This window comes from Meriones unguiculatus, chromosome 2 (assembly GCF_030254825.1).
Source record: "Meriones unguiculatus strain TT.TT164.6M chromosome 2, Bangor_MerUng_6.1, whole genome shotgun sequence".
Taxonomy (NCBI): Eukaryota; Metazoa; Chordata; class Mammalia; order Rodentia; family Muridae; genus Meriones; species Meriones unguiculatus.
The window spans coordinates 97,704,505-97,724,870 of NC_083350.1; the positions used below are offsets into that span (position 1 = coordinate 97,704,505).

The 20,366-nt window shown below is 42.1% G+C and overlaps 1 protein-coding gene across 3 annotated transcripts in view; it reads left to right on the forward strand.

Moving 5' to 3' along the window:
- The first annotated feature begins 9,116 nt into the window (after positions 1-9,116).
- The window catches only part of Bltp3b (bridge-like lipid transfer protein family member 3B), a 77,156-nt gene continuing 65,906 nt past the window's right edge, over positions 9,117-20,366 (forward strand). For 2 of the 3 annotated variants that reach the window (XM_060377895.1, XM_021645697.2), the window contains exons 1-2: positions 9,121-9,407; positions 18,713-18,859. Coding sequence is in view for 1 of the 3 variants with exons in the window: in XM_021645695.2 (XP_021501370.2) it covers positions 9,364-9,407 (44 nt within the window). In the remaining 2 variants the exon portion in view is untranslated. Of the gene's footprint in view, positions 9,408-18,712; positions 18,860-20,366 lie in introns of all 3 variants that reach the window. The other variant, XM_021645695.2, reaches the window with a different exon arrangement.

A 20,366-nucleotide genomic window follows, 5' to 3' on the forward strand; every position in this document is an offset into this window, starting at 1 on the left:
CATGAGCCCGTGGGGACAAGGAATAGAAAGTTAAGATATAAAGGTGGTATATTTGAGTGCCAAGTTGACAAAGCGTGGTTTATATTGATTGCTAATGTAATGGGATCTAGACTCCCCCTTGAGACAATCTCTTGGCATTTATGTAAAGGATGTTTGGCATTGGATTGACAGAGATCTGAAGACCCACTCTAACTGCCATACTGAATAAAAATTAGAAAGAGAAAATGAAGTAATCACAAGCATTCATTGCACTGGGCTTCCTGCTAGAGATCCTGTGTGACCCCTGCCTGAAGGTGCTGGGTCTTACTCAACATGATGGATTGTAACCCCCTCCCCCTTGCCCCTGGGTTTTTCAAGACATAGCTTTTTGAAAAACCTGGCTGTCCTGGAACTCACTCTATAGACCAAGCTGGCCTTGAACTCAGAGATCTGCCTGCCCCTGACTCCAGAGTGCTCAAATTAAAAGTGAGCCACCACTGCCCGGGTTGATAGGCTGTACTTTTAAACTGTGAGCTGAAATAACCCCTTTCTTGTGTTGTTTTTTCAGTTTGTTTTTTTAATCACAGCAATGAGAAAAAAAAAAAAAAACAAAAAACTGATCAATCTCCCCAAATCACGCATCATAGAAATAACTGTGTGGCTTTGAAAGAATCAGACTAACTTTGTAACCTATGTTTCTTTAATTGCCTTATAACTTATATTTGCAAGTTTTAGGCCCATGTTAATTAAAGCCTCTTAGTGCTTCTCCAGAGAACCGAGGAATATAAAAGTTCCTGACATTAGCCATCTGTGAGGGCAGAGATAAGGAAGAGAACAAGCAGAGATCTCTACTAAATGGAGAAAAAAATCACTGGCTGGCGCCGGTGAGATGGGCAGTTTGGAAACTGGGCCAAATGGCCCCAATCCTTCTCCTGACCTTTGATCCAAAGCCTATAACCCCCACTCCTCAGAACAGACATGGGATGAGTTAATCACCCTCCCACATTTAACTGTGGATGGCAGGAAATTCCAAACTGACTTGAAGATCAGATATTTACGACAGGGCTGACTGGACCTAGGGGTGACCAGAACTAACCAATTATTTTAAAAGTTAGACACTTCATCCAATCCTAAATGGCCAAGAAGGCAACCCCAGGAGATTCCCACCTTGTGTCTTTTAAAAACCTAAGGTCTTTGTCTCCCGGTGCCACTCCTAGCTGACCAGCAGGGGTGACCCCATTGCAATGGTCAAGAAGAGTGAGTCTCTTGCGTTTTTGCATCGATGGATGATTAGTTTCCTGAGTTCTCTTCATACCTTCTTATATTTAGGCTCTTGCTGGGCTTAACAGCTTGTTAATGTCTGTGAAATAATATATTTATATTATATTTTTATTTTTTGGTTTTTCAAGACAGGGTTTCCCTGTGTAGCCTTGGCTGTCTTGGAGCTTGCTCTGTTGACCAGGCTGGCCTCGAACTCACAGAGATCTGCCTGCCTCTGCCTCCCTGATGCTGAGATTATAGGCGTGAGCCACCTCTGCCTGGCTATTTATATTATCTTATATTATCATATCTTGTGTGAAACAGCTTGTACCAGTTTATTCGAGGTGGACAGGGACTCTATGACCCTTGGGGAGTGGGCAGGAATGCCATGATGGGTGCATAGCCTTGGCTGTGGCTGTGAGGCTGGGGATGCTGAAGTACACCCGGGTGCTGGCTGCATGACTGCCTGTGGCTACCTTGACAGTTGGGGTCACCAGGTTACGTGCCTCTGGGCATACAGGCACAGAAGCAGGGAGGATGCAATCCTACTCCTGTGGGTTTCAGAATGAGATTTTTGGGGTTTGGATACATCTCTGATCTCACTTTAGCTCCATGCCTGATTTCCCCTGTCACACAGCCTTCGTCAACCACCCACCCACAATCATAGTCTCTGAAAAAATGATTAATTAACTGGGTATGGTAACACATGCCTTTAATCCCAGCTCTTATGTGATAGAGGCAGATGGATCTCTGTGAGTTCAAGGCCAGCCTCGTCTACATTGTGAGTGCTAAGTCTGTCAGGGCTATATAGATAAAGCCTGTCTCAAAGTAACTTTTCTTACAGCTGTGCACTATCCATACACATGTGTCTGTAAAGCGCCTCTATCTGCTGAGCCATCTCAGTCATAATTTACCCTCTAACGGATGTAACAGAAGTCTGAGAGTGAATGCCTAAAAGCTAGATCTCTAAGGAGGGAAATAAGCTGTGCTTTGTAGTGTTTAGTAGTTTTTATTGTGTGAATGGGATACCATTATCGTAGCTGATTTCAGACTATATGATGTCACCAAACAGGAGTCACGGCTGGAAGAAGTCGACAAGCGATCCTTATGAGTAAGTTGAACCAGCTTCAGCACAAATTGTACAATAAGAACCCCAACTCTCTTCACCCTCTTACCTTGTACATTCCCTTCCCTTTAGCACAGATAATTTCAAGTGTGCTTTTTAAATACATTTAAACAAGGTGTAATTTTAAGAGCATTTAAGCATAAGTGTCATATAAGTCTATAATGAATACATACCAGATTTAAGTTCTCTCTCTCTCTTTTTTTTTTTTTTTGGCTTTTTCAAGGCAAGTTTTCTCTGTGTAGCCTTGGCTGTCTTGGACTCGCTTTGTAGACCAGACTAGCCTTGAACTCATAGCGATTCACCTGCCTCTGGCCCCCTGGGATTACAGCTATGTACCACCACAGCCAGCCAGATTTATATTGATATTATTTAGCAAATCTTTGACCTATGTGCTGGTTAAGTTTTGGTCCACTTTACACAGAATAGAGTCTTCTGAGAAGAGGCCACCTCAACTGAGGAATCGCTTCCATGATTGCTTGGTGAGCCTGCTTGGGGACAGCCCACCATGGGCTGTGCCATTCCTGGGCAGGTGGGCCTGGGCTGTTCAAGAAAAGCAGTTGAGCAAGCCAGAGGAAGCAAGCCTGAAGCAGTGCTCCTCTTCCACGGTGGCCTGGAAGCAAGCAAGCCTGTAAACAGTGCTCCTCTTCCACGGTGGCCTGGAAGCAAGCCTGAAGCAGTGCTCCTCTTCCACTGTGGCCTCTGCTTCAGATTTTGCCTGCAGGCTTCCTGTGTTACCTCTCACCCAAATCAACTATTCTCTCCCAAAGGTTAGTTGTGGTCAGTGTTTTACCATTATAACAGGGAGGCAAATTAGGATAATGTTCATTACGAATTTGTTATGACAATCATGTTTTCAACCTTTTAAAATTATACTTTTTCCCTCATTTTCTGGTCTGATGGATCAAAATCAGAGCATTATGTGTTCTAGGCAAGTGCTTTGCCACTGAATTTAAAATTTAAAGTTTGTAAATTAACTGTCAATTGCTAAACATGTAAATTAATTTTAAAGCACTACTAAATTTATACTAGTTTGAGATACTGTGCTTTCTCTCTTGAAAGGAAGAGCAAATGCACACTTATTTTCCATAACGAAACTCTCATGATAATTAGTGACATGGGTTCTTTAACAGTTACTATTTTGAAAACGAACTTTTATTATGTTGTTCTAAATACATTAGATCACCAACCATTCATAGCTGGGAACATCTGTATGTCAGTGCTTTGTCATTTGCCTCCCATTTGCTTAAATCACTCTTTTTTGCCCACTGAGTTACCAATAGTCTCCATTCTCTTATGTCAGGCACTTTTTTGTTTGTTTTTCTCTGTGTAGCCTGGCTGTCCTGTACTCACTCTGTAGACCAGGCTGGCCTCAAACTCACAGAGATCTACCTGCCTCGAGGATTACAGGTGTGTGCCAGAGACTGGCTTTTTTTTTTTTTTTCTTTTTTGTTTTTTGAGACAGGGCTTCTCTGTGTAGCCTTGGCTGTCCTGGACTCACTCTGTAGACCAGGATGGCCTTGAACTCAGAGATCTGCCTGTCCCTGCCTCCCTGAGTGCTGGGATTCTAGGCATGCAGAGCCTGCTACTTTTCTGATCACTTAGCCTTAGCTTTATTAGCTTGAATGATCCTTCCATCGTTGTGAAGGCTTATGTCCCCAGTGGGCTCAGAAAGGCTTAGTACCTTTGTTGTGTAAAGCCTGCCAAGCTGTCTTTCTTATATTTAGGTTCTTTCTGGGCCTAACAATACATGTAGGCCAAACACCAAATGTACATAAAAAGTAAATTATAAAAAAATTAACTATGGGGCTGGAGAGTGGTGAAGAGCACTGTCTGCTCTTCTAGAGGTCCTGAGTTCAATTTCCAGCAACCACATGGTGGCTCACAATCATCTATACTGGGATCTGTTGCCCTCTTCTGGCATGCAGGTGTACATGTATGTAAAATAAACTTAAAAAATTTAAAAAAATAACTGAATGAAAAAAAAAAAGAAAAAAACACTACTGGTCCTAGTTATGGTTGGGGAGAAAGATTTTTGTCAATAATAAGAAAACAGCCAGAGGCATCTCAAAGGGTCCAGACTGTACCAAGCAAATAGGCTGAACCAGGCCAGTAAACTGAACCAGGCCATAAGAGGAGAGTAGGGGTGGGGTGGGAGACAACAAGAGAGAAGAGTTTGTGGGGCTAGCCAAGCGACCAAGAAGACCAAGAGGCCATGCAGCTAACATGTCTTAGGTCATTGAAGGATCAGGCTTGGGGAAGGAAAGGGAAGCCCAGCCCCTGGGCTGGAGAGCAGGGGCAGGGGGTCGAAGGTGCTAGGAGGATCACAGGTACCAAGTGAGACTTGTCCTGGGTTTCTGGAGAGCCAGCAACCTCCTCCAGTAAATCCTCCTCTGAATGACTCTTTCTGTTCTTTGTGTTCCTTTGCTTCCTTCTAATAATGATAAGAACTGTAACACGAGCATGTAGATTTCCTACACACTTGGAACGTTGTTAAAAGATGTGGACAATCTCATTTAGTCCTCACAAATTACAGAAGTTAGATACCATTATCTCCTACAGGTAAGATAGCAAGCCTGAAAAGACTTAAAAAAAAAAAAACATTCTTGCCCTTGTTTACACAATAAAAAGTGTCTCAGGCAGCATTTGAGCTACAGTCAAGTGACAGAGCTCAAGGTCTTGGTCTGTGACACTGACACTTACATTCCCTAAGTTGTTTACTCTTTGGTGGCAGGACTAGTTTTTACCTTTTTCATTTACACAACCCTAGATTTTTTTTTTTAAATATTCAAAATGTGTTTATGGGGGGTGGTTTTCTATTTATCTCAGGGTGCTTTTTTCCTGCTTCCTCCCAAAGGAATGACCTTCTGTCGGTCCTGTTCCTGCTCTTAGAGGCTGAGAGAGAACAGAGCAGACAAATCAGGAAAGGACGTCTTTCTCAGAACTAAAGACTGTGCTGACGTCACAGCAGCCTGAGCTAGGAGTGGGGGCTCTGCGGCAGAACCTGCAGCTACTTTTCAGTTCTTTCTGGAGACAGATGGAGGTGTTCCTTTGAAGAGGTGTGTCCTTGTAGGGAGGCTGTCACTACCAGAAAGACCCAGATATTTTTAAAGGCCTTGTTTTATAGTATATTATTAAATGTGAACGTCAACCCACGTACTATTTTTCCATTTTCAAGGGCGTGTCTTTCTCTCCCTCCCTCCCTCCTTCTTCCTCTCCCTCCCTCTCCTCCACCCTGGTTCTTGCTCTCTTCTCCTTTCCCTCTTACTCATTCTTCCCTCTCCCTCTCTCACTGTCCTCAAACTCCAGGCCTCAAGTGGTCCTTCTGCTTCAATGTCCTGATTAGCTATGACTTATAGGGACATGAAGCCATCTTATCCTCGTTCTTTAAAACAAGTCAGGTTGTTAGATTAGTCATAAACTGTCCCCCAAACCCATATACTTTCCAGCTATATCAGCAGGAGGAAGTGCAATTTCTTTTCCTTTTGTAGACATAGCTCTGTGGTCACTTTTGTCTCAGAAAAACACTGAGTTGTGGCTGGGTGGCACAGAGGCATAGAATGTAACAGTTTTTCCTATTTCAACAATTTCCTTTTTTTTCTATATACAGAAATTTTCAAATGACATTTACATACACATTTATTTAGGTACAACAACCTAGCCAAGTGGATAAGCTGATTATCCATACTCTTTTATTGTTTTTATATCTTAGCTGTATTTTTTTATAACTCCCTAGTTTAGTTCCTTTTTCCCCTGGCTTATTTTGAAAACAATCCTTTCTGGAATATATCCATATCTGAGTTAGCTGAGGTGTAGGAATTACCTATATCTGCCTGTAAGTTTAAAAAAAGCTGATTAAAGAATAACTAGTTGTTAACTGTCAATATTTAAATACAAATATCTTTAGCTTTTCCTTTTTTCTTTTTATGAGCATGAACTCAGAGGCTTTTGTACAGAGGATAGCATTCTATCACTGAGCTGCATCCCTAGCCCTTTAGTTTGGTTGAGCCAAGAGCTCACCAATTTGCTCAGTTCTGGCCTTGAACTTGCCTTCTTAGTAGCTAGAGTTACAGGCACATACCATCATGCATTTTTAAATTTTTTCATTTATTCATTTGTTTTGAGACAGGTTTTTTATTCTGTGTAGTCCTGGCTGCCTTGGAACTCACTTTGTGACCAGGGTGGCCACAAACTCAAAAAGATCCACTTGCCTCTGCCTATTGAGTGCTGAGATTACAGGCATGCACCACTGCTGCATAGCTCATTTCAAATTTTAAAAATTAAGTTTCCACACCATAGCCAACTTATATTTGACATTTGGGCTACATGTCCATATAAAACAGGCATATCTCAATTAATCATAAGATAAGTTGTATATAAGTATTCTTTTGGATATATGTTTTTTAAATCAAAGTGGTTCAAAAAAATGTTAAAGATGCTAAAGATTAATTTCCACCAATCCTTTCCTAACTTTTACATACACATGTGTGCACTATGAGTACATGTAAACTAAAACCTCTAATATAAGCAAGGAACTGCTATAATTAGTGCTATTGTGACTTTCTAAGAAGTCCAGCGCAGAGAAAGATATCTGTGGGTGTTGGCAGTTTGAAGTACAACTAGACTGTCCAGTTTGTATTGTGCTCAGAGACTGCCAGGCACCTCAGGAATATAACTTCCTTGTGCTCTGTTGCTCTATGTTTGTTTGTTCTAACAGTTCATAATCCGGACAAAGCAGGAGGTTCAACAACCTACCCCACCCCCATCAAGCTTTTGATTTGTCAATCAAACATTGCTCTTAACATTTATCCCTTCTGTAAATACAGCTGATTTCTACCTACAATTATTTTTAAGATAAGAAACTGTAGGTCAGCTGAAGAAAAGGGTCGGGCCTGGGGATAAGGAATGTTATCTCACTGAGCACAGCGACTGAGAAAAACAGGGTTCTGGGTTCAGAGTGTGGATGAGTCACCTGGCCAGAGACAGGACATGGCCAGCTCTAGGTGGCCTTCTCTAGTCTAGGAAGCCTCTGAAGTACAACAGATGACTGTCATGTCAGCCCCCAAGCAGGAGTCAGTCCCATGACAGGCATTTTTATAATGAGTTGTTATGGGTCATATGTCCAAGTAGTTCAATTTCTGCTTTGTAGTTACTTTTTAAAACTTGATTCCTTTTTTAAAAAAGAGGTTGCTGCTATGTAGATCAAGATGGCCTCAAATTTACAGTAATCCTCTTGCCTCTGTCCCCAAAGTACTCTGATTACAGACCTAGGTGTCACCACACCCAGCTTAATTACTTTCAAATATTTCAGATTGCTTTCATCCGTACACAGCCTAGGTGTTAGCGAATTCTTCTTTGCTAGCCTCGCATGCTTTATGCATTATTAACTTTAATATGGGTTTTTCCCACCTCAAATGGCTGCATTGTCTTTCTGCCAACTATTTATGAAACATTTTAGTGATTTATATCTTTTTCCAAAACCTGTTTCTGCAATAGGTGACCAGCAAATATGGCCCAGACACACTAACAGTACCCACTAGGGCACTATCTTTTAAAGATTATTAAAAATGAGGATAACTGGCTGGGTGAGCTGGCTTAGCAGACAATACACTTATCATACAAGCATAAGGACTTGAATTTGAATCTCCAGAATCCACATAAAACCAGGTGTTTAATACCAGCACGCTTTAGGCAAAATGGGAGAGGCAACAAGAGACCAACAAGAGATTCCTGGGAAAGCCAGCTGACCTGGAGTATAGGAGCAGCTGTTAATGAAGAGCCAGAAGGAGGCAAGGCCTGAGACCCGCAGGGCTGTTCTCTGACCTCCACTTGTGTGCCGAAGTCACATGTTCACACACACACACACACAAAGTGAAAATAAAAGTGAAAACGATCTTTCCAGGTTAACACAGCTAGAAAAATACTAGAACCAGGACTTCAATTTGGCCATTCCATTTAAAAATATGTAAGCACGCACGCGCGTGTGTTTGTGTGTGTGTGTGTGTGTGTGTGTGTGTGGACAGGAAACTGGAGGAGAGAATAACTTTCAGGATCAGTTCATTCCTCCATGTGATTTGGTCAAGCTCAGGTCATCAGGCTTGCATGAAAAGGGCTTTTTCTGGCTGAGCCACCTCATTGGCTCTAGACTTGCTGTTTTTCTTTTTTTTTCCTTTTTGGTTTTTCGAGACAGGGTTTCTCTGTGCAGCCTTGGCTGTCCTGTTACAGGCTGACCTCGAACTGAGAGATCCACCTGCCTCTGCCTCCCGAGTGCTGGGATTAAAGGTTTGCGCCACCACCGCCCGGCGATTTAATATTTTCTAACTCTTTAGATAAATTCTGTTAAACATAACATGAATGTCAATTTTACTTCCTTTAGGGTTAGAATAACTAATGGAAACATTAAATTATACCCGTTAGCTAATAGAAGGATCTTGGCAAAAGAAAAGAAAGCGAGTTAATAAACCGAGATGGTCAAAAGAGCAACGCAAGCAAGAGCTATTTGTGGAGCAGAAAGTTGAGTTCGGAGGAAATGAAGAAGTGAAAAGAGAAAGCCAGTGATAGAGGCACAGGCAAGACTAGGCAGAGATGAGGAAAGGATAAAAGCCCAAATAGGTCCTGGGCATGGGAGTCCAGGAGAGGACCTGGTGGGAGTCCGAAGTGGGCAGGGCTGAAGAGGCCCTAACTCCCACAGGTCCTGCCCACCTCGAGATAGCCCCGCCCACCTCAGGCTCGCTCCGCCCCCGACTCCTCTCCCCGCCCCCGGTCTCTTAGGTGATGCTGCAGCCAAGATGGCGCTGGCGGCTGCCGCGGCGGCCTGAGCGTCATGCTTCGGGCTCTCAGCGGCGGCTGTGGCCTCGGCCAGGGCCTCGAGTCTCTCCCGCGAGTGAGCGCTCCGGCGCCTCTCCGCCGGCCCCGGTGAGGCGGGACGGAGAGGAGGCCGCCGGGAAGAGAGGAGGCTGTGAGGAACGGCGAGAGAGCGGCGCTCGAGCCCCGCAGGCACCATGGCTGGCATCATCAAGAAACAGATCCTGAAGCACCTCTCCAGGTCAGCGAGCGCGCTGGCCGGTCCCCTCCGCCGGGGCCGGGGTGTACACGCCGCGGGTCCCGGCTCTCCCGCCGTCCGCCCGGTGGCGTCCCCGAGCGGCTCCGCGGGTCACGCGGAGGGCGGCGACGGGCCGGGGTCTCCGTCGGGGGCTGCGCCGAGGCTGGGGACGTCTCGGCGTCGCCCCGGAGCCGCGGGCCTGGGCTGGGGGCCTGGGCTGGGACCCGGTCGGGTTCGGAAGCTCCCGGGGCTCGGAGCAGAGCGGTGCCGTTAGCCGAGGCTACCGGTGTGTGTGTGCGTGGACTGTTGGGCTGAGGCTGCCTTACAGGTGAAACGTTAACCTTGGGATTGCTCTCCGAGCCCCTACCTGCCGTCCCCGCGCCTGTGCTCCGGAGGGTGTGCTTGTTTGCACAGTTGGGATTTGTTTTAGGTAAATAAGCAGAGTTCTCGGCTTTGCAAGTTCTTGATGGAGTCGGTTCAGTCCCGCATCCTTTCTTGCTGAGGAGTTTTCTGATTTTTGCTTCCGAGACCCTTTAATTCAAGGAGTTAACGTCTCTGTTTAAACCTCAGACGTGTCATTCTTTCCATTTCATAACAGTTTTAGTCAGAAACATGACTCAGTGAACTGGCAGTTTGTGACTGCACTTGGCTTCTCCATATTTGTCTCAAGACACAGGCTAAATGTTCCAAGTTGGTAATAGGGAGTTCAAAGCTCTTGGTTAGGATCTCTTTCTCTTCTCTGTTATTTTTAAGTTAATGAATGCTCTTGCTGATTAAAGGAAGTTACTCGGGTATAATGATAGTCTTGTGCAGTAAACATAAGTCTTCATTCTCCGAATTTATTTATGTATATATTTAGGTGATACATTGGAACATATTGAACAAAAAACAATACTGTGATTCAGCAGATATTTCTCTGATATTGTATTGAATAAAATTTAATACAAATAGTGTATATGCATAAAGTAGCGAACTATAGCAAAGTTTGAGACTGTGTATTTGCTTCTTAATACCACCAATTAGAAAGTGTGTGTGTGTGTGTGTGTGTGTGTGTGTGTGTTTGAAACAGGTTATGTAGCTCAGGCTATTCTGTAACTCTTAACAAATCCCAGTCTATCCTCAAGTTCAGTGTCTCCCTTAACTTCCTGAGTACTGTGATTACAGGTCTGTGCTACCTTTAAAATTGTATAGATGGTGCAATACTGAGCCATCTTAATTTGAAAAAAACTTTTATTTCTTTAAAATAATGTCTGTTACTTAGTTTAAGTCCGATTCATATGAGATACACTTTACCCTCTCCTATATCTAGTTCTATAAAATAATTCAGATCCATAGACAATGATTTGATTGCCTATTTCTCTCCTAAGGATAATGGTACCGTACCACTCATTCTGTATGCCTAGAAGAAATTTTAATTCAATCGATAAGTGCCTTAGGGCATTATCCTTTAATTCTCTCATATACGTCCATTTGGGAAGAACTCTTAAGAGCAGGAATGTAATGGCTTACTTTATCACGTAGATAACAGCCACATACTTAGAGTTAAGTCCTTAGGATTACTTTATAATCGTCATGATTTCTTACATGAAATAGTAATGAGCACTTCTTTTTAAATCAAAGTTTCTAAAACATTCTAAAGCATTTTATTCCTTTTTCATGGAGAAATCATTTGCAGTTTATTGTTTTTAAAGAGTATTATACTTTTACATTTGCTTACTGTGTGTGCCAAGTGTGCACATATGCATGTGATCCAGCCTTTGTATGGAAGTCTGAGGACAACTTGCAGAGGTTGGTTCTCACCTACCACCGTCTGTGTTCTGGAGATGGAACTTAGTTTGCTAGGCTCTGTACAGTGTAGGACACCCTGGGTTCAGTCCCTAACACCTTATAAACAGTTTGTGATGGCAGATTTCTGTAGTCTCAGCAGGCAGGTGGAGGCTAGTAATTCAAGGTCACCATCCTTAATGTAAGTGAGTGTGAGGCGGGCCTGGAACACTGGAATCCTTTGGGGGAGGGGTTGGTACCTGTCCTGCCATAGAGAAGAAGAATTAGGAAAATGTCCAGGTCCTTACAGGCACTCCTCGTAGAGGCTCTTCCAGGAAGGAAGAAGTTTGTCTACTGTCTAGAAAAGTAGAATGCTCACTCTAAAAGAACCTTAAGATTTTAAGATTAAAGCTAGCGACACTTGAGGCTGAGCGGTACTTTGGAGCTGGCATATAGGAAAAGTGTGGAAGAGGAATTGTTTTATAAAAGATTGACACATAATTTACACTTCAAGTAAATACTGACTGGTTTGAGTATTGTTATCTAAATGCCTTTTGCATTAATGAAAAGTTTGTATACTTAACTGATCTGAACCAACTATGGGGGTGTGAAGAGAGAGGAAGAGGTTAGAAGTCGTATATTTTAAAAGAGAAACAAAACAGGAAAAGCCTCTTAAGGAGGAATTACTTAGATTTTTTAGACTAGAACAGGACATGTGTTGATGGTACTTAAAGGGGAATCTTTTTTTTTTCTTCCATAAGGAAATAAGAGGTTCTTTCAAATGTTCAGACAAATATAAGAAAGGAAAAACGAACAGGAACTACCTTTCATTTCACCTTTAGAGCTTTCCGTTTGTTACTCTGTGTCTCTGTGTACATGAGTGTAGGTTTATGTGTAAGGACAAAAGATACACAGTTACTTAAGCTAGGATCTGAAAAGTGATGATAAAGATCTGAGTACAAATGCTCCGCTTCCTGTCCCTTACCCTCAGGACACAGTATATTACACACAGGGGTTTCTGGAGATTAGGAGTTTGCCTGGTAGGCTATACCTCATGAGGTGGAGTCTTTGTCCTGTTTAAAGCAGTGGTTATCAGCCTCTGGCACTGGGTTCCTCCGAGGACATTTGGCCGTGGTTTGATTCTTGTGACTTGGAAGGTTGTCACCCGGTAAGTAGAGGCTAGGAATGCTGCCAGACACGATCCTGTACAGTGCAGCACGTTAAAATAAAACCTCATCCATTCCAACGTCAGCAGCTGAGGAGCTGGTTTAAAACAGGTAGATGCTTATCAAATGCTTGAGCTAGATAGCTTTGCTAAGCTAAGGTTATTTTGTCTGCAGTCAACAGACATGTGTCTATTTAAGTAAAAAGGGAAATGTAGTTGAAGCTGCTGGGTGGGTCACAGATTCAGAGGAAGATCTAACCACAAACCCTGAGATGGGCGGAAGCCAGGCTCCTTTGACTCTCCCTGAAAGAGGTCTTGGGCTTTGATTTTAGAGCAGAGCCTGTTAGCTTCAGATCTTAGACTGGACAGTTCTTTGCCATGGAGGACTACTCTGCCCAGTGTGGTGTTTTTAATATTTCTAGGGATTTCCAAAAGTTCCCCAAGGCATAAAACTGCTCCTGGTTGAAAATTCTAACTTTGGGGTGTTGAACTATTTCTTAGGACTCTTACTTTCTGATCTTTCCTGCCAAATTTTAAGTTATTGGGAGAGAAAATCTTTATGGTCCAGTTCTAACTAGCCATAGATCAATTTGTGGTGACAGCACCTTAGTATCCTTTCTATTGCTGTGAAGACACGATGACCAAGGAAACTTTTAATAAGAGAAACCATTTAACTGGGGGCTTACATTTCCAGAGGGTGATTCTATGACTGTCATGTCGGGGAGCACGAGAGCTGGCCTCTGATTCACAAGCAATAGGCAGAGAAAGTGCTAAGTGGGAATAACATGGACTTTTAAAACCCCAAAGCCTGACCCCATGATGCACCTCCTCCAGTAAGGCAACACCTCCTATCCTTCCCAAACAGTTCCACCAACTGAGGACCAAGTATTTAAATATAGGAGCCTGGGGCATTCTCATTCAAACTGTCACAGACAGCAAAGATCTGGTTTTGGAGAGAATTATTTTGAATCAAGATTGCTCCTCATTTTGGTGTCAATAATAGGCTTAACTAAATTAGCTTTTCATGGGCCTCATTTGCTATGTTAAGGAAATTGAACTTCATACCTGGAGATGGGTGGCTGCTAATAAGTAATTCTAGCTAGTAAAGGATGTGATAGAAGTCTTGTTTATGGAGTATAGGTCCAGGAAATACAACATCTATAAAGAGTCTTGGAGTAACATGTTGAAAACTGATGTATTGAAGGGATGCTGCTATCCTTCAGAACCTTATAATTGTCTGCTGCTCTGGAAAGGTCTGGGTTCAGGCCAGCTGCCAGGATAGAAGAAGGAGAGCCAACCTGAATGTCTTAGTATGAGCTGTTTTTAAACTAAGGGAAGGAACCTTTAAAAGGCTGAGTGTAGGCTTGTGGGTAAAGTGCTTGCTGCACAGCCATGAGGACCTAAGTCTGAATCCCATCCACATAAAGCCCCATGCAGCAGCATATGTCTTTAATCCCAGGGCTGGGAAGGTGGAGACAAGAGAATCTCTAGAGCTTCTTGCTAGTCTACCTGAATTGGTGAACTCCAGGTTTAGTGAGATGGTCTATCTCAAAAGTTAAAATGAGAGTGATAATCTCTGGCCTCCACATCTGTGTGCATACATGTGTATCCATATACAAACATGTACACAAAGTTACTTTCTCAGATCATTATACCACTATTCAGACACTGAGTTTTCACATGCTTGTTGTTTGTTTTGTTTTGAGGCAAGGTCTTGCTATGTAGCACAGCCTTTCTTGCAACTCTAAACATTTGTTTCTTTTAAAGTATTTATTGTGTGTAGGGTGCATGCAAGCCATGGTGTACATGTGGAGTTCGAGGACAGCTTGTGGGAGTTGGGTTTCTTTCATGTGGGTCGTGGAAGCAGAACTCAGGTCATCAGTTTGGTGGCATCCTTACTCACTGAGCCGTCAATCACATCAGCCCTTGTTTGGGCCTCTGACTTCTAAGTGCTGTGAACTCAGGCCTGAGCGTCAAGCCTGACCCACGCTTTGTGATAAAGCCTGACAGTTTGTAGGAATATGTGTGTTTTAGGTTCTGAGCACTTATCTACATACCACATGTTGAACATGACAGATGTAACCATTATTTTAATTGATCATATTTTTTCTGGTCTAGGAAGCATAAAGTTGTTTCTTTTTTTTTTTTTTTTTGCCTATTTCTAAACTATGCTGCCACATGAAATTTGTGAGAGTTGGTTTACTTAGATCAGACAGTTGAGAGAAGACAGTTACTTTTTGAATTACAAATGAATTTACATGTATATAATTTGAGATTATTTAATTTTTTATGGTATTCATTTTAATGTAATCCCTAGTTGATATTAGCTATATATAGTTTTTTTTTGAGTGACTACTTTATGTGAAATACTGAGAACGCAGCAATGAGAAAAAATAGAAACCCTCACACTCATAGTGTTTTCATTTTAATTAGAGGAAGGGGGTAATTAATGAATAGTAAACAGTGAAACATGTAATGGTATGTGTTAAGTACAGTTTAAAAAAGTAACAGAAAGTGGGTAGGAAGACAGGGATGGGGTTCATGGTTAGTCCTGAGTATGGGAACAAACGCAAACAACCCTGAAGATGGTAGCTTGCCTGTCATTTTGAAATATGCTGAGGCTGAGCATCTTTTGGATGTATGCCCATGAGTGGTATAGCTGGATCTTGAGGTAACACTATTCCTAATTTTCTGAGATGGTGCCAGATTGATTTCCAAAGTTGTTGTACAAGGTTGCATTCCCACCAGCAATGGAGAAGGGTTCCTCTTTGTCCACAACCTCTCCAGCATGTGTCATCCCTTGAGTTTTTGATCTTAGCCATTGTGATGGGTGTGAGGTGGAATCTCAGGGTTGTTTTGATTTGCATTTTCTGGGTCTATTTCTGGGTTTATTTCTGGGTCTTCAATTCGATCCCATTGATCCACCAGTCTGTTTCTATGCCAGTACCATGCCGTTTTTATTACTCTTGCTCTATAGTACATCTGGGCCTGCAGAGACTCCAACCAAGGACCGTGCATGGAGAGGACCTAGACCTGCTCAGATGAAGCCCGTAGGCTGCTCAGTTACCATGTGGGCACCCTAGTAAGGGGATTAGGGGCTGTCTCTGACATGAACTCAGCGGCTGGCTCTTTGACACCTCCCCTTTTGGGATGCTGCTTTGCTAGGCCACAAAGGAAGATGATGCAGCCAGCCTTGATGAGATCTGATAGTCAAGGATCAGCTAAAAGGGGAGGAGGCCCTCCCTTATCAGTGAACATAGGTGGCATAGGGGGAGAAGAGGCAGGATAGGTAAGAGTGAGGAGATGGGGGGGTACAGTGGGATACAAAGTGAATAAATTGTAATAAATAATAATAAATACAAAAAAGAAATATGCTGAGGCTTACGTTGAGGTGAAGTAGAGTGGAATAGGAAAGACAACACAGGCTAAGGCTGGGGACAGTGTCCCTCAGTGGTGAGGAGCTTGTTTGGGATGCTTGAAGCTCTGGGCTTGATCCCCCAGTGGCAAACCACCAAGTCCAGATCATGTTGAAGTACAAATGCAGACCTTCATGGGACAAAGGCTGTGTGTTCATCAACCTCAGGTGTAGAATGCTTGGTTAATATGCACAGAGCTAGGGCTTCACATTTGAAATGGGGAGACATGGTAGTACATGCCTGTAATCCTAGTACATGTCATGTGGAGAAGGATACTCAGGAAGGTCGAGGTCATTCCTGACTCTTTTTTGAGTTAGATGCCAGCACAGCCTAGGTAGAAGGCATGGGCTCTTATGCCCTCCATCTCTAAAACCTGTTACCCACCAGGAATTTCTGTCCTGCCTGTGGGTCTTAAGAACCAAACCCAGGTCCTCTGGAAGAGAAGCACATGCTCTTAACAGTGAGCCGTCTCTTCAGCCCTTAGCTTCTGGTTTTATTTATATAATTCCTGGGCCAAAGTTTCTCTATATCCAGTATCAACATGGAAACTGGTAATGACTGGCTTTTACACTGAAGTGAAGTTAGAAACCACTGGAATGTTTTCAGCCAAGAATTACTCTGGCAACTATGTAAGAAACAGGACAAGAGAAGAACAAAAGGTCAATGAAGATAGTTAACTATTCAGGTGAAAAAAATATTAGCAAAGTAGTTGCTTTGGAGTTGCTGAGAGTCAGTTTCTAGATGTACTTTGAAGGTAGAGCCAGAATTGACTAACAGATAAGATATAGATTAAGAATTAAGAGTTCTCTTAAGAGCAGTAATGGATGCCACCGACAAGATGGAACTGCCATGATCTAAATTGGATATGACTGCTGGAGGAACAGACTATCAGAGATCCAGAGTTTGGTTTTGAATATGCTAATTTGAATCAATGTCCTTTATGAAATGGAAATGCCCTCCTTTTAAATTTATGACCTGATTTAGACCGTGCATTAACAGTGGAAGTGCTTCTGTGTGGTTATCTTTTGGTTTCTGCAGAGTTGATTATTACAGGATGAATTGTGAGTTGAAGTTTGTTGAGGCCATCCAATTGGCTTGTGGTATCCCTCCACCCGAATACTTCACTTTTCTCCTTCTTCCTGAAACTAGGTTTTATGCATTCCTTTAGGAAAGATCATCTTAATCAGGCTTCATTTTATAAGTGCATTTCCTGTGGGCAGGTTTTTTTTTTTTTTTCTTGTTTTTGTTTTGTTTTTCGAGACAGGGTTTCACTGTGTGTAGCTTTGGCTGTCATGGAACTCACTCTGTAGACTGGGCTGGCCTTGAACTCACAGAGATCCACTTTCCTCTGTCTCCCAAGTGCTGGGATTATGACTTGGTGTTCACCACTTCCTCCTGGCTTCCTGTGGGCAGTTTTAAAGAAGCTAGTCTTTAGTGATATTCACTTTTAAGACTTGCTTGGCTTTTATTTGTTTGTGTGTGTATGTATGTATGTATATTAAAACAACTCTTTTGTTGTTGTGTTCTGTAGTTTGCATTCTCTTTATCAAAAGGGCAGAATACCCTGATGTTCCAGGCCAGTGACTGGTTGTGGTTCCTCATTGCTTCTTTAGCTTCAGTGATAGAGATGGAATGCAAAAGTTGTCCAGAAACACATTTAATAGCCCAGAGAAATAAGTTTATACAAGGGTCTAGAGATGGCTCAGCAGTTGTCACCTGCTGTTTATGCAGAGAAACTCTTTTTAGTTCCCAGCATCCCTAGTTGTTTACAACCATCCTTAATTCCAGTTTGAGGGGATCTGACACCCTCTTCTGGCCTCTTTAGGTACCAGATAAACATGTAGTGCCTATTCATGTAGACAGACAGACACACGCGCACGCACACACAGAGAGACAGAGACAAAGCAAGACAGATAAATTTTTAAAATTCAGACTACTTTGACCTCTAAAAAGCACATAGGATATAAATTGCTTGCTTTTAGCACCTTTTTGGTAGGCTTTAAAAAATTGACATTCAGAGAATTTAGATTAAATTTTTGGGTCAATAACATTGTTTCTCTAATATACTTTTGGTTTTTAATTTTTTTTTAGATTTAATTTATTTTTATGTTCATGAATGTTTTGTCTGCACTTACCTGAGGTAGTCCTGGAGGTCAGAAGAGGGTGTCAGATTCCCTGGAACTGGCGTTACAGACACTTACGAGCCATTCTGTAGGTGCTGGAAATAAACCTGGTCCTCTGGAAGAGTAGTCAGTGTTCTTAACTGTTGATGTATTTTTCTAGACCCTTTAATATACCTGGATATACAGACAGAGTTCATTACTGGAACATTCTCTGTTTTATGATATTTTTCTTCTTTCCCTCTCTTTTCTTCCCTCTCTCCTTTTCTTCTGTCTTTTTTACTTAAGAGGCAGGGTCGAGTACCATAGGACCATACTCAGGCTGGCCTGGAACACACTTTGTAGCTCAGACTGGTCTGGACCTCACAGCAGTTCCCTGAGTACACATGTAAGCTACCACACTAGACTGGATGATTTTTCATAGGAAACACTGTGCTTCAGTATTTTGACTTGAAAATAACAGTTTTCACTGATTTGGGCAGTTAAACTGTTGTGCTAATTTTTATTTTTATTTATGGGTTGCTTGTTTTTGTAGAGTGACTGAATTTATTTAATGTTAAATTATTCAGTTCGGCCTTTCTATAACTTCTATTCTACATAGCTATCTCTGTTATTGTTTTTATGTACATTAGAAAAATGGACATAACACAGCAGAGTGAAGAGGGTGAAGAATTCCTAAATGGTTAATTTGTTTTCAGTTGTGAGCAGTGTCTGCCGTAGGTAATATGGTGTGAGATACAACTGTGTTTTTGTAAGCACATCACAGCTGAATATTTCACTCCTCTTCCTTCCTTCCCTTGAACTTGCCCCCTTTTGTGTCCCCTGTGTCCCCATTCCCTGCAGCGTTCCCTGCTGGCTGTGGTGGAGATTGGTGTGCTGTGAATTGCACAATCACCCAAGTGAGTTCCAGAAGAGTCTAAGAGACCCTGGCAGCTGACTGCTTGCTCTCACCAGGAATAGGGACCCTTTGTCTGAATTTCCTGCCCTCAGGTAATACTTCTGTACCCCAATTTTGTTTTCCTTTCTGTAAGCACATATTGTGCCCTACATAACGATAATCTCATTTTTAAAAACTAGGTAACTACAAGGTCATATAAATCTTCTTTTAGAATGTCTTTGTGTGTGTGTATGTGTGTGTGTGTGCACAAGGTTTGGCAACTCAGAAAGTTGTAACAATCCTTTTCTGATGTTGCAAAGGGGAGTTTGATAATTTACAGCCCACTATTTGGCAATAGTAATTAGCATTTGATGTTTCACTGGGTATGGCTTCATAGTCTAGTGCTACTATTAAAGTCTGAAGACTTTTTGGTCATAAAAATGTTTTCGTAACTTCTCATTCTCCGTTGAAGGCCTTAAGAGTTTATTTTGTGTTTAATATTAATTATGATCTTTATCGTTTAAATAAAGAGTCATAATTGCAGAATGGTTCCATTTGCGGTTTTGCAGCCTTTTCACCATTCTGTTTCTACCTTCTGTGTCTCTTGAGAGTTCATTATCACTGGTGAGCTGTGCCACCTGCACATTGTTCCAGCTAACCTGGGTACTCAGCTAACAAGACTGCAGAGACACACACACACACACACACCACACAGACACACAGACAACACACACACACGCACACATACACACACACACACACACCAGGTTCCCCCCCCCAAAAAAAAGGACAAAAAAGTAACGTTAGTGAAATTACACAATTTATTACATAGCTAGCAGCAATGAACAGTTAACAAACTTGTTTCCATTTGCCACTCAGCAGTTATACTGGCTTAATGGCCCTGTTTGCCATTCTTGCATGTCTTGATTCTATTGAGGGATTTAGAAATCTTGATCTCACTGCAAAATTGCCAAACTTAGCAACTTTTGAAATTGACTTTAGTGTAGTGGTAATAGGTTTTGTTGTTGTTGTTATTGTTTATAAAGGCATTCAGGAATGGTTCTGTTTTTTTTTTTTTTTTATCTACTTGTAGTAAATCATCTGGGACAGGCACTCAAGAAGTAGTCACAACCAGAGCCCCTTGCATTTTTTTCCATTACACCTCTTTAACATTTTGTTTGCTCTCTCAATACTTATCTCACTGAAGAGGAGCTATTATGATTGTATTCTGTTTTTTGGTTGTTGTTAAGTGGTATTTATTTTATATGTATGGGTGTTTTGCTTGCAAGTCTGTTTTGTGAACCATGTGTGTGCCTTGCCCATGGAAGCCAGAAGAAAGCATCAGGTCTTCTGGAACTTGGTTATATAGATAGTTCTGAGAAGCCATGTGGGTGCTATGAATTGAGTCAGCATCTTCCAAAAGAGTAACCAGTTCCCTTAACTACTGAACCTCTCTCCAGCTCTGTTTTCTAAGTTTAAACCATTTCTATGTGTTATTATTCAGGTTATTTCCAGGTTTAATTTTTACAAAAATTTTATTTCCCTCTCTATGTTTTTTTCTTTTTTTCCCATTCCTAGTATATGCTAAGCAAGTGCTTTACTGGAAAGGTGTGTTCCCAG